Source organism: Apaloderma vittatum, unplaced genomic scaffold, assembly GCF_000703405.1.
Source record: "Apaloderma vittatum isolate BGI_N311 unplaced genomic scaffold, ASM70340v1 scaffold10061, whole genome shotgun sequence".
Taxonomy (NCBI): Eukaryota; Metazoa; Chordata; class Aves; order Trogoniformes; family Trogonidae; genus Apaloderma; species Apaloderma vittatum.
This window is the reverse complement of record NW_009699616.1, coordinates 66,993-81,764: the sequence shown is the minus strand read 5'-3', so window position 1 is coordinate 81,764 and position 14,772 is coordinate 66,993. Positions and strand designations below refer to the sequence as shown.

The following is a 14,772-nucleotide window of genomic DNA, read 5'->3' as shown; positions in this document are numbered from 1 at the left end:
TTCTAAATTCGTTATTCTCTAAGTAAATTAATGGTTGCAATGTAAATGAACAGGCCTGTCTATGAGAAAGCTTGGATGTGATTTGCACCACTTTAAATAGTCTCTTTCCTAGCAGTGCTATTCTACAATTCTCTGCTTTCAACACGTATTTGAATGTTGCAGCTACTCCACAGGCAGTTTCTCTTATAAATTAGATTTGTTTTTCTTCAGCTCACACGCAGCGGAATCTGACATTTACTGAATGTATGTTGGTAAAAGCAATTTCCTAGAATTTGACTAAGTACATTTAAAATGCATTCTTTCTTTTTTTCAAATAATATTTGCATGATAGAGACCTGGAACTTTCTTGCTGCTTTCTGATTTTATTTTATCAACATAATAGCGATGCACAATAATTCTGATGTTCAAAAGATCAGAATGAGATCTCTCAAACTTGGAATGAGTGTTTAGACTGCTCTGCATTCTGGGGGAAAAATTCCAAAAGACAAAAGTAGTAGTAACAAAAAAGCTTCTGAAAGTCAACCAAACAGGAAAAGAACTTAGTAAATACTCAAGGGCCTGGAGTACTGTGGGAAAGGATGGGAGAGACTGCTAAAGCACAGCCCAGAACTATTGCTCTTGCTGACCCTTTAGATGACCTTTGATGAACCTTTACCACTTCGTGCCTCAGTTTCATTTTCTGTAAAACATTGACAGCAACACCGACTCTCCTTTTCTTTGAACTTAATGAGTGGAAAATGTCTCCCAGTACTAGTTTTTGTTCTTGCCAAATATCCAATTCTGAATGAAACTTGAGACAGAAGGTCCAGGAATTGCAGGTTTAGTACAGAAGTTTGGTATTTAAGTTCCATCCCGATAAGAAAGGAGGGTGTACTGAATATATCAACCTATCTCTAGGCGACCTAGATCTCAACAGCAGCTTAGTTTTCATACATCTTATTTGCCTAACATGGCCAAATTCTGTTTTGTGGCTGAGTGGCTGGACGGTTTATTGCCTCTGTATCCTCTTAGATATGATCATGACTTTTCTTCTTCCACTAACATCTCTTTTTCGTCTAAGTTAGGCTATAATCCTTGAGTTAAGAAATCTCAGAAGTCCACAGAACTGTGTTAACATTACTTAATCTCTCTTTGTATGCACTTTGTACTTGTTCTTTATATTATGAGCAATCCCTTTACTTTGTGTTTGCACAGCACTGAACTTAATTGTCTGTGACTTGGCCTTCCACATAGAGCTAAAAGCCCATAGCGGTTTTTACTCTTTATTGTATCTCATAATCCTGATATGAGGAAAAATACATTAAAAAAACTGTCAGAAGCCTTGGTACTATCACAGTGGCACCATCTAAACACCTTTGATGGAGACATTTTATTGCCGGCCAAAATCAAACCATTTAAATTGATGTTTTCAGCAAATCACCACCAGTGTGAGACTGTTGCCAGAGTTTTCAACCCCAATGTGATGTCTGAGGAATCATTGTTATAAAGACTGTGGAATTAAAAATGGAATTAGGCTGACATTGTCCTACTAAGTAATTTTCAGGTATGGATCAATACCTTGCATTAACAGATTTTCGGTCCAAGACAGCTTGAAGGAGCACGCACTTATGGAGCAGCTTCTGCTTTTGTGGTTCAGAAGAGTGAAATGTTACGGACAATGTAATTGCAACTCTCTGGGCTTTTAATATAACCCATACAATCCATGCTTTTAGTAGAGCAGTGGGCGAGTGCTGTGTGATAAAAAGCATTGACACTGGAGCTATTAGGGGTACTTAGAATATAAATACTGGGTCATCTCTCTGCCTAAGGTAAAACACTGGAATTTGAAGAAAAGGCCAAATCCATTAACCTATTGACAGTCCATTCCAGAAACTAACAACAGGTCTGAATGACAGGAATTCAGAAGCTGGACACTCTCTAAGCCTTATGGTCATAGAATCATGGAATAGTTTGGATTGGAAAGGGACCTTTGAAAGTCATCTTATCATGACATGCCTGTTGTACAATTGTCGGACAACAGTGAGAACACAGGGTGTGTATTTAAGAAATGAGGAGGAAGTGGATGGTTATTTGGAAGTTAGGGTTTGCTTCTTTCTTTCATAATAAGATGGATGTAATCACATCATGATGTTATCAAGCATACTGAGGCCTGATTCTGTCGCTGCTTCCCTGATGTACACAACTTGGAAGAAAACTGTAGCCATTTGGAATTAACTCCCTCAGCTGGTGCATGGTATAGGAATGATATAACCGTTATGTAGGAAGTGGAAAGCTGGGAGAGCTTGATTTGTAAGCATCGCAGTTCCCTCCTTGTAATGAAAATTTTGTGCACTAAACAGCTACCAGAGGAAACCACTCAGAGAAAAGCTTATATTAAAAATGTAGAGCCTCAGCAGGACCACAGTAATCAATTACCCTAAACTGAGGCCCTGGCAGCTTCTATGAATTGCTATTGATTTCATCTGCCAGTTGGTGAATCTTTCTAGGACTAGGCTAGAGTGTAGGTGTGAGATGCAGACAAAATTAGGGGCTGGAACAAACCTGTGTGGAAAACACAGGGAACAACCAGGTTTGGGAAGATATGTTATGCTATTTTTTGAAAGTGCTTTAAAATTGCAAAAAACGAAGTCCCACGCAGGGGTAAAAATGAAGTATCACATCAGCATATGCTGAAATAAGAAAGATGAGAATTTTAGTTTTCTTATGAAGTCACTATGGAAAATTCTGCCTGACTTTCTAAAGGAAGCCTCTGTCCTCCATTGCAGTTGAATAAAGGGAAGGGTCAGTTTTGTTGTTTTTTTCCTGTAGCCTTCATCTGACTATACAAATTATCTCCTTCTTGCAGTGAACCCTCAAATCATATAAAATTATTCCAAAATAATGATATAAGATGAAGTTCTCCATATGCTATAGCTTGTGAGTTCCAAGTTTGTTGTCTACGAAATTTCTTACAGAATTTATCTACATTTTCAGGAAAACAAAGCACCTATTTCTTTATGCATACTGTTGACTTCAAAGGGAATTTAATCTGTTTTGAGGAGACTGCTATGTTTCCGTTATCATGCAAGGAAATTCATTCAGGAATCTTTTTTGCTCAGCGGGAACCCTATGTTTTTTCCACATTGTCGTTACATGTGTTTTGGCATGAGCATAAAGCAAGCACGCTTGTTTATATTGTATCTGATCAAGTGAAGAAGTGTGGTTAATGTGAATTTTGGATCAAGGTGAGGGTCATCTTTGTAACCTGCACTAAAAGGAACTTTGTGGAGTGACTTCTCCCAGAGGAGGCTATTTCTGGCCCGGAGGCAGTGGAACAAATCTTCTTCCTCCTGTCATCCTCATTTTAATATCAGCTACACAGCAGAAGCACAAAATACTGGATTAGAACTAAATATCCTGTATAACTGAATCGTGTACTCAGATTGCATCCCTCACACCGCATATCGTTGCAGATTGTAGATGGTGTCTTTCCTTTTGCGCTTTCTTCCTTCCTCTCCTGCTGTTTTGCTTCCCTTCCCTCCCTCCCCTCCCTCAGATCTTTCCATAAAGCCTCCTTTCTTCTCCCTGTCAGCTCCTGTCCTGCCTGCCCACTCAGTTCTGTGTTACACCTCTATTTTCAGATAGTTTTGGGAAAGCAATGTAGACACTCTTAGCCTAAGTTAAAGGTATGTTGCCTGAGAGTATCTTTGTTGCCTTTCCCAAAACTAACTCCTGCTCTTGTAGCTCTGCTAACCCAACAATAAGAACATCATCTCTCACCGTTGTGGTCTTGAAGCATAGTAAACCTTCCACTTCCATTTTGTTGTGGAGAGCATCTAGAAAACCTGTTGGGCTCTTTATAGCTTTATCCCATTTCAGTGAGCCAAGAAATAGATGGGAGGCCGGTGTAAAAGATAACAAACAGTTGGGTTAGAAGGGACAGATCTGTTCTGGTTTTTTTGGGATCAGGAAGATATTTTCTGTTCCTTGTTTTAATGTTAATGAATTAAAAGACTGCCAGTGCATTCCAGCCCATCGTTGGCAAGGCGCCAGTTCAGCATTCCCCAACATGAGTGTCTACCGGGGATTGAAATGCCACGTACTTGGCAAACAGGCATGGGAGTCAAAGCAGTGTGAAGATCTCTCTCAGTTTCTTAGGGGAAATTCTTGCCTTGTTCAGGCACAGGAGCACCAACTTTTTTAGGACAACAGAATTATATCCTCATGCACTGCCAATGATGAACTCTTCGATCTTTATTTCTTAGAGAACTTTAGTCCTAGTTGTTTTGTCCACACTCTGAAAATGAACCACATTACATGTGATGCAACAGGAGACAGGTGTGACTGATACTTCAAATGTGAGCGTGCCCTGCTCAAGACAACCTTCCAGAAGGTATGACTGCAAGGGAAACCATTAGCGTTTATTAACCATCTACAGATTTGTAGAATACTTTTCCCTTTAGCAATGGGATTTTCACTTAATCAGTCTACCAGATCCCCTCTTCTTTGAGCTTTTCAGGTTCACCAAAGGGCCTGTTTCTGAAGCACACTGCCTCGTCCAATTTTATTATATTTTCCTGCCATGCCACATTGTACTTAAAAGGAAGAAAAAGGCACAAAGGGAAGAGAGAAAAATAGAAATGTGAAATGTCCCAAGGGAAATGCTTGCCCTTACCATGTCATGCTAGTTTAAATACAGTTCCCACACATCACATGTCAAGCTGTACTTGATTGTTTTCAAATAGATGGCAAAAATCATGAGAGGAGAAAAATGTTCTTTTGTGTGACATGTTCTTTTGATACATTGGGTTCTGTAGCTGTCAAAGCAAAGGCTGATTTTCAATCTATTATTACGAATGCATTTGGGGTAAATCCCTTCTGCAACTCTATTCTCTTGATTGTTTACTTCAATACAAGTGTTATTGTTTTATTTTTTCTAAATCTAACGAAATGATGAATTTTCAGTGTTGCATTTTCACTGTGATCCTCAGTAGGCAGTGAGGTTCTTTCTCAGTGGAGATTTAGATCACATCTGGAAATGCAGTGTGTTTCAAGTATTTTCTACTTTTCTGGCAAGAGAATGGAATATTTAATTTCATTGTTCCGCATAGGGTTATTCATTTCATGCAATGAAGAGAAATTCATCAATATTGTCTTCAGCATCCAGAAAAATGATACTTACCATGACTGTTTCACATACTCTATTTATATTTTATATCTTTCTCATCACTCAACAATTATTCATCTCTGCTGAGAAGTGAAATTCTTGCATTGAGTTACTATAATTCCTCTGAACTGAAAGCAGTTCAATCACTGAAAGCAATTGCTTTTACTTAGAAATATTTCTTGAGATAGATTCACTGAACACAAATAACTGAATAAAGGTTATTTTTTCCTGTAGATTTTCAAGAATATTTAGTGATGCTTTAGAAAAGGGATAAATTAATGTTGCGATAACTTAACATTTATTTCACTGATATTAGTCATGAAGAATTCTTGGAGATGGATGCAAATGTGATTTTTGCAAGTAAGTGCATATACAGTTGAAATGCAATATTAATCATTACCAGTTATTAAATGTCAGAAGATATTAATAGTTTTTCTGATATTTTCCTTTCTTAAACGACTAAGTGTAAAAAAACCCACATTGTGATGTATATGTCTTTGTAAAGTCATCAAGATAATTATCACTGAATCTTCTGTACTGTGTTTAATTTCAGTATAATGTCCCAGATATGCATTTTTGGGAAAGATCAAAGTACAAAGTGTAAAGGTGGTGATAGATTGTACTGCATTCCCACAGAAATCAATTAAAGGTCTTCCATTTGGGAAGTGGGCACAGTGGGAACAGGAGCAGGCTTAGCATCATGATATATGATTTCTCTTGCCATCAGTAAAACAGATTTTCTCATTTATCTTATCCTCTGAGATGTTTAACTTTTGAACGTCAACTGATTCAAATTTTATGTTTGGGGATTCCAGGCACTGAGCTGATTTGTGTTTAGGGCACTGAACAGGGACTCAGTAGATCTGGGCTTGCTCTGTCATGCATTTCCCGTGTGATCTTATGCAAATCCGTTATTGCCTCTCGCACAGCCCCATCAGTAAAATAGGGTAATGTTACTCTTCTTCTTGTCTGAAGGATTTGTTAACATTTGGATGGCTTATCTACAGCGGATTGCTGAGGGCCCTATGAAAATGTATGATCTTATTTAAATGTACTGCTTTACATATATATCCTTCTTTTGTTTTATACTTCTATACCTACTGCTTTCTTACAGCCCCCTTGTGGGATTCTTTCTTTCATTCTTTTCTTTAGAAGCAATCTTCCACAGGCTGTCCTTCTCCTTCAAATGCATACTAATTGGGTCCTGGTTTTTAAGCTCATCAAGGCAGGTAATATGTATGAGTGCATGTGTATGTGTTGAGGAGGCACTATGTGAGCTGTACTTCGTGTGTATAGTCTGTGGTGATCCAGCAGACAGGTGTGTGCTTAGGAAACTAGATCTTTGATGTGGTTTTTTTTTTTTTTTGTTCTGGATATGTCCACTTAAATGATTTAGATGTACAGTTCCCAGGGACAGAAATTCATATTGATTTCAGTAGTGAGCATTGTTTACCTAGTAGTGAGCATTGTTTACATAAACTACCAAGAATGCCATTTCAGATACTTCTTTTGCAAGTACTCAAATAGCAAAACCAATACTGGGCAGTATTTTTTTTAGAAAGGATATTATATTAGTACATATTCATACAAAACTGTTTGCATAGATCCTTCTGTTTGCCACATTTATTTGCCTTTGCAAAAACCCCAACCCAACATTTATTGTTTGAGGCTATTAAGTCAAACTGCTAATGATATCTGTTGTAAAACAGTGGTTGACTAGTGGCTCTTTGAGTTTGGTGTAGATGGGGCAGGTATCCTACTGCCAAACAAACGAGTCTGTATCTAAGAGCATTAAATGTATGGACATTTAGATAATCATGCTTCCTTCAAAAGGCAGTAAGAGTCATGGTCTACCTGCATACAACTGCATTTTCCTTAATGAAACTTCCATTCAGACATCGTAGATATAAAGCCAGCCAATATGGAGGACCTGACGGAAGTGATTACAGCCTCTGAGTTTCATCCCCATCACTGCAATCTCTTTGTCTACAGCAGCAGCAAAGGATCCCTGAGACTCTGTGACATGAGGGCATCGGCTCTCTGTGACAAACATTCCAAGCGTAAGTCCTTACTTCATTGAGCCCCCGATGTCATTAAAGTCATATTATTCATGGATGGCATGTAGATGTGTGCATACCCCGCTGTATTAGCTTCTCAGTTTCAGGCGCAGTTAAATGGAGAAAACAGCAAAAGGAAGAAGATTTTCTCATCTGTACAAGTATTATCTATGAACTTGATAAGAGTCATGTCTATGGCTGGTTGTCCTTGTGGTCCTTATTGCAAGGTTCAGTGAAGAACACACAACTCTAGCAAAAGAGAGATGATTTCTAACAAAGGAAATATTGGGTTGGTGATGAGCATACTGTTTTGAATACACAACTAGTGTTCTGAACACTGCAGCAAGTAAATTTTGTCATTTAAACTGCCTTCAAAACTTTGAATCCATTTTCTGGATTAAAAAATGTCAGTCATAAAAACTTTAGCCCAGCACTCCCTATATGTACTTTTAAAATAATGCGTCTCTACAGATACAGAGGGAATAACGCAATAAATAATATTAAGAGGGATGGGAAGATGCTGTGTTGATGTAGAAGGTGTCATCTGTACTAAAGTGATTTTATGTAGCTTGTGACACTTTGTAACAGAGCCAGCAATTCTTGACAGTTCATATCTGAAATCTACAAAAGAATGAGGAAGTATAATGTTAAAATGCCTGGCTTTGTTCTTGAAATGAAGTATGAAGGAAAATACATGTTTGTAATGTCTTACTATCAGCTCTATATAGTCTAGATAAGACCAAGTATGGTTCCATTAACCTGGCAAGCCTAGGTACTTTGCCTTGTGGAAACAACCTGTTTATTCCTGATCTTCCAAGACTGAAGACCACCAGAGAAAGGCATTGTGTCATGTGGTTGGTTCCTATGAGGAGGGGAGAACCTAAACTGAACTGTGGTGGCTCCACTTTAGCCACCTTCAGGACACTTTCATTGCATAGAATTGGGTCTTCGGTTTTCTTTTTAATGTTGAAACATTGGGAAGGAAATTCAGGAGAAATTCTCTTGTTGTCAGGAGCGCTTAAGAGTTTTTATGCGAATCAATTCCTACTTGAACCTTTTGAGGTAGGTAGATTTTATTAGTGAAGGTTTAAAGACTTGAGTGAGACGTAAATGGTGCATAGATTTAGTGCACAATTATTAAATAAATGTAGTAAAGAGCCTATGACTAGACCTTTTGGCTGTAAGGAAAAGTGCATATGCTCAGAACCTCTTAGGACGTGGTGTGCAATTATAGAAAAAAACCTTTCAGGACATCATCTTAAGGATAGAAGTGTTTTGCCTTTGTTAGCTGTAGCCCCTTGTACTTGTAGGAGGAATTCAATACCATGAAGTGAAATGCGAGCATGACACAATCTGGTACATTGCTGTCAGTTATCCTGTCCCACTTAATTGTTTTGTTCTGTAGTACTTTCATTTCTTCCTGCTAATAAGGCCTCCATGTAGCTCAGCACAAACGCCAATCGTAACTTATTAAAACAACAATGCAGTAACCCTGGATGAAAGAAGGCATTTTATGCCAGAAGGGAGCGCAAGGTCTAATGGTCATTGATTAAACCCCATTTTCCAGATCCGTGAGTTAGAAAATAGCCATTTAAGGTAGCATTGTTGCACTGAACTCACATCAAGCTTATTGAGAAGCTGAGTATGTCTCCACACACATGTACCATACAAAACTGATACAGCAGTGGAAGAACTTCCAAAGCATTAAAAAGAATAGGCCTGTGTACTGCTGGTTGGAGTGGTTTGAGTCTAGTCCTCAGAGGCAAGCAAAACTACCTGGAAGAGTATGTCATAAAAAACAATCAGTCTGGGAAATAAGTATTTGCATCATTGACCTCTCTAGTACCTTCATTGTGCATCTGATTTCTCTTTACAGTTGCTCTGCATGTAGTGCATACCCACGATCAGTCCCCTACTCTCCTAGCTCAGCTCGCTTTTCCACCTTTCCCCCAAACTGACTTCGCTTCTCAATCAAACCAGCTACAATTACTTTACTAGTCACTGTAAACCCTCGTAATATGCCATTCAGCCCTATTTTATTAAATCAATCTGATATCACCATGTGATGTATTTCAGATGCTGAGATTGTAATGGATGTACATATTTTTAGAGTTAAAAGATCCGATGTAAAACTTAGACTCAGCATCCAGGTATATTTTTATATCTTGTGAACTTTTGGGACTCCTTTTTCAGGGCTAAAATCAGTTGCAGGTTTGGGGGGAAGGGCCCTTCCATTTGTACAAGTCTAGAGAGCGGCATGAATAATTACTGTGCCATACTGTATAAATAAATTACATACTAATATCTGTAGTGTAAGTCACTGACACAGGATGTTAATAAATTATAATGTTCTTGAAGATTTTTGGTTTGCTAAACTCAGTGACAAAACCTCTCTGTTCGGCATTAGAGACAGCATCACCACAAGGTTTTGCTTAGAAATCATTTATGGCTCCGACATGGAAGAGACAAGAGACTTCTTCCATATCTACTCATCCTTGGTGCCTATGCTGAGATTTATTAGCAAGCTGTCAATTTGTGTGATGAGTTGTGATGGGGACCTCTGTCCCTTAGAAAAATAATCTCAGACTACCAAATGCCATAAGGCATTGAACAAATATCAGATCAGTAGCTGAGTTTTAAACGGTCATTGAGGTACTGATAAGGTGTGATAAAATGTGTTGTTTTTCTAACAGACTACCTGAAACTGCTTCTTATAACACCTCTTTAATAGATCATACAATGCTGGGAGAGCAATCAGAAGCAAAACATATGTGGCCGTTACAAATGGATATCTGGAAAGCCCGATCTGTAACCATAGGGGAGATACATACACAATAGTGTTCCATGTTATTATCAGACTTCACAAGTAGTGGGAGAGAACTCCATCAAAATACTCTGGAGGAGAGGTGAAAAAAGAGATGAATATCCCTCCTTATTTAGAATATTAGAGGAATGAGAATAAGGAAGAAGGCATTCTTGCAGTCCATGCGTCTATAGCAAAGATTTAAAACAGATATGAAAGTAAGACTTAAGCAGCAAGAAATAGGGAATTAATTTAAATAATATGGAAACTTTCATCTAAAGAATGTACGGGGCAAAACACCCAAAGGTCATCTTTGTGGTGTTTTTCAGGCATCATGCATGGCAATGCAGTGTAGAAAGAAGGCAGTATATGGGAAATCAGCAGCAAAACAAGGCAAGCTGAAAGCTGCAAAACTATCCTCGTTAGAGTAGTTAACTGGGAACATCCAAGAAATAAAAGAAGTACTCCTACCCCAAATTCCATCAATTCTCATGCAAGAGTTTCAGGTGACAAGGAAGACGAGCATAAGGATAATGTTGCAGCAAGAGCATCCTGACTAAAACATACTTACAGCTGTATCATATGCAACTATTCCATTAATAGCCAGCTGCTACTTTCATTTTGATCTTTTCCTGCTAATATTATGTTCAGAGCTCCTTTTATATGTGCATAGAGATAATATCATTCTTCAAAACAGCTTGTAGACTAGATGGGTACATACGGCTGTTTTCAATGAAGCAGTCAGCAAAAGAAAACAGAGCCTGAGCATGTGAAGTCGGAAAAAACCTAAGAGTTTTTCCAGGAATTCATCAAAATTATTAAATTCAGTGTTGAGAGGTAAATAGAAACTACAGCATGGAAATTTAAGTCACTTGAGTATAACTCTTATTGATATTCTGTGTAATAGCCTTAATGTCTTAAAGTCATTGCATACTTTAGAAGTTGTAATCTATTTAAATGCTGTATGTTGCTTTAAGCGTTTTTTTTAGTGTTCATTTCTTAATATATATTTGGAGACTAAACCGCATTTCTAATTATCCATTCCCATGTGCAAAATTTAAAACAAAGTACTTCATGGAAGAAGGAGCTGCAGTGTCAAGCTTGTTGCTCTCTCTGCTGTGATGCTCCTTAAAATACAAACTTTGAAGTTACATAATGCAGTTGGCTCCTGTTGATGCTAGTTTGTGTTTTCCATCCTCCATACAGACATCACAAGCTTCTGACATCTGGGTCTATAACAGGAGCTGTGTAGAGCTCCCCTACCTTTGACGGAAGAAGCATCTGTAGATGACAGGCAACCGTGACAGCCTTCTCTGGACTGTCCCCGAAATAGGCAAAGCACTTCAGCTGGTGCCTTCCCAATTCTATGGGATAGAAAATCAATATCTTAAAAGTATAAAATGGTCTTTGAAGCAATGCAGAGTGAATTTGGGGTTTGGTTTCTGACCCAAAGATGGTGGTGATATCTCTTTTCCTTGAGAGTGTTTTTCTACTTTTTTATTTGAAATTGAGGTGTGAAAGAAATGCCAGCCCTTCACCAAGGATAAATGCCTGTCAGTCTGGTATGTAACTCAGTTTGGTTATCTGCGTGGTTTTTTTGAGTTCACCTTTGATTCTAAACTTAAGAAATAGGAAGTGTGGAAGCAGCCAAAACAGAAATCAAGGATAATTTACTTGAACGTGTTGAATTTTTAAAATTAAAGTAATTATATTTACCCATCGCTTAAAGGAGGTTGGAATTTCAGAGACAAGACAGCTTTCAGACCTCTAACTGAATATGGATTATCTTTCATCTGCAAGAGAGAACAATCAGATGCACAAAAAAGCCTTTGACAGAATATCCCTGCTGGATTTGCTAATTAATACTGACCTTTCCAAATGAATGATGCTTATTGTATGACTGGAAGAGAGACAACTTGTTTTTCTATTATGTGAACTTCACATCTAAAATATGCTTTTTATTTCTGCGTCTGGTCTCATGTCAGATTATCATCTGAGAGAGAGACAGCCACCATTCTCCCTTTGTGCTTTGAGAGGCCATTGTCAAATAATGCCCACTTCAGGCAAAATCTGTAAGGTTTCATGTGACAGGAGTGAAACTGAGCTTCCATAACGATTTGGCCTTGTGCTTTAATAAAGGATTGTTCTTCTTAAACTAATTCTGGATTTAGTTTATAAGCAAGCACTACAAAGGCATATATTCATTGCTGATTTTATATCCCCAATGAAAAAATGTGCCTGTATCCTGATAATTTTGTAATTATGACTGTCGCTAAAGATCTGCTACTACAATTTCATGCATGCTAAACTGGATCCTGGAAAGGATCCTTTCTTGTGCAGGAATCCCATTGAAATTTGGTGGAAGTTCGCCTTTAGTATGGGCTCCAAAGCTTCCATTTTGCTCAGTTTAGATGAATGTATAACAAAGACATTTAAAATGCAGCTAATGAAAATTCAAAACTGTTTCTACGTAAATGCTATTATGTCTATGCAGTATTTTCTCCGATTGTGCAAGATATGTTAAAATTAAATCAGAGGAAGAAAGGAGCTGGTTTATGTACTTCTAGCTATCAAATGGTAAGAGGAAAGAGAAAAGCCTGAAGCAGTGGTAAATGATTTATGACTGAAGAGGTGTTTCATTAACCCCTCTCCCCCAGCCACACACAGATAAAGCAAATAATTGCTGTAAGATTGCTTTAATTATTCAGCCTATTAAAATTCCTGTCTTGTTTGCTTAAGTTTTTAATAGCAACAAATACTTCTTTTCAATGTCTCATGAAATCAACATTATTCTTTCCAGATCCTGGGAAAAAGACTCCCACTTAGCACTAACCTTATATATCAAGATTGGAAAGACTTGCTCATGAATTTGGCTGTAGAGGAGAAGTAGTTTTATGTCCCCATTAACTACATGGGATTGCTCACAACACATGGCGTTAAACACGCACATAAGTCTGCATGAGACCAAGATTTAAAGAGGTTTGATCTAGATTAGCTTTGTGGGTTTTCACTTCTTTGCCTACTTTAGCACCATTTCTCTTTATTAACGAACTCACTGGCAAAGTTATATTAATATAAGCAACTCTGTAGTCAAGCTCCCACCCTCTGATCTTTAGCTATTGATCTGGCTTTGCCTTTCAGCACTAATGCACTATCCCTTGTGGTTTGCGACAAGCTGCAGCAACTCACTGCAGATGGTAAAACAGATTCTTAAATATCGATTTGAGGCTCCTCTTTTAAAAGCTATGCTCTCTAGAAGTACTGATGAGAAGCCTGGTTTTAATATCGGGTCATTGGATAAAGGCATGCGTTAGGTGGAATTCCAGTCCTGTGGCATGCTTCAGAAACTTGCTTTTACTTGGAGAAGCAAAATGATGTGTAAGTGACCAGGGCATGAAGTGCCCTCTGAGTTACATAAAAACACGTAGAAAATGGAAATATGAAAAAATATTGCTTTTTCAGTTTAAAACAGGATAAGCAACTGCAGGCTACTGTAATATAAAATGTTAAATAGTTGTGGTTAGTTGTTATGTACTTCATGTGTTAAAATATAGTTGTATTTCAGTTTGCTTATGAAGGTGGACTCAAAAATTTCCACACGTGTATAACTCTGTTAATCAGTGTAGGACATGAAGACAAAATTGTAACTTTAGCAGAACATCCTGATTTTTAAAAGATAATTTCTGAAGGAGGCAAATGTATGAGTGGATTGGCTTAATGTAAAACAATAAAACATTCAGAGATAGTGCTAGATAGAGGGAATAATAGTGGTGAACTATTATCGTAAACAACGAAGGCAAAAGGCATAAAGAAACCATTAATTTCAAAGGGAGCTTGCAAATGGTCTTGATTCACTTAGAATGGACTCAGGAACTCTTTCATGTGAAATCTTAAAATATATTTTAAACAGTGCAGAATAATGACTGTACCTGGGCAGACTAGAGGTCCTTCTAGCCCAGTGTTCTGGCTCTGACAGTGGGCAGTGGCAACATCAACAGAAGATGTAAGAACAGAGCAATGACAGCATAATCTTTAGCCTCTGCAGTTTGCAGATGGCAACTTGGGGTTCAGGGACTTCAGTGAGAGTGAACTTAACAACGTTTAATGATACTCAAATAGATGTCGGAGGTTTTTTTTCCTTGAATGTGTGCCGTTCACAGTATGTTGCAGTAAAGTCTTTAGTAGATTAATTCAGCATAGGATGAAGAATCATCTGCTCTGTACTTACCCTTTCCTAGTTTCACTTGGTGACCCCTACTCATTGATTGGAAGAGACAGTGTACAAAGTGAACTGTCATTCCCTATTCATCCTTTCCATGCCACTCTTCATTACTAACCCCTCAGTCTTTCCTAGGCTGAGGAGTCCTAGTCTATTTAGTCATTCCCTCCGTGGAAGTAATTTGAAACTTCTGGTCATTGTTATTGCCCATTTTTGCCTCTTCTTGAGACCTCGACTACATTACAGATAAAACCACAACTACATATAGCTACAGATATGAGCATATCTTGAATTAAATGGCATTAAAAAAACCCCTTTCTGTGTTGGAGGATGGTAACAAGTGTAATGGATTTAAAAAAATGATTGTGATTAGTACTTTTATATATTCAGTGAAATTTAGCTTAGCTTTTTTTATACAAAACTTCATGAAATATGTGTGCTGTAGCAAATCACAGCTGTCCTGGGGAATGGTGCTAATTTGCCATCTAAACATATTATAGTTAAATAATCTGTAGGATTTTTAGCTTAGGATCATGTTTTATGTAAA

General features: G+C 37.9%; 1 protein-coding gene across 1 annotated transcript in view; it reads left to right on the top strand.

The window, feature by feature from the left end:
- Window positions 1-14,772, top strand: part of PPP2R2C (protein phosphatase 2, regulatory subunit B, gamma) — a 58,586-nt gene that overhangs the window by 24,492 nt on the left and 19,322 nt on the right. Inside the window, exon 6 of the mRNA XM_009878461.1 lies at window positions 7,042-7,206. Coding sequence (XP_009876763.1) covers window positions 7,042-7,206 — 165 coding nt within the window. The remainder of the gene's footprint in view (window positions 1-7,041; window positions 7,207-14,772) is intronic.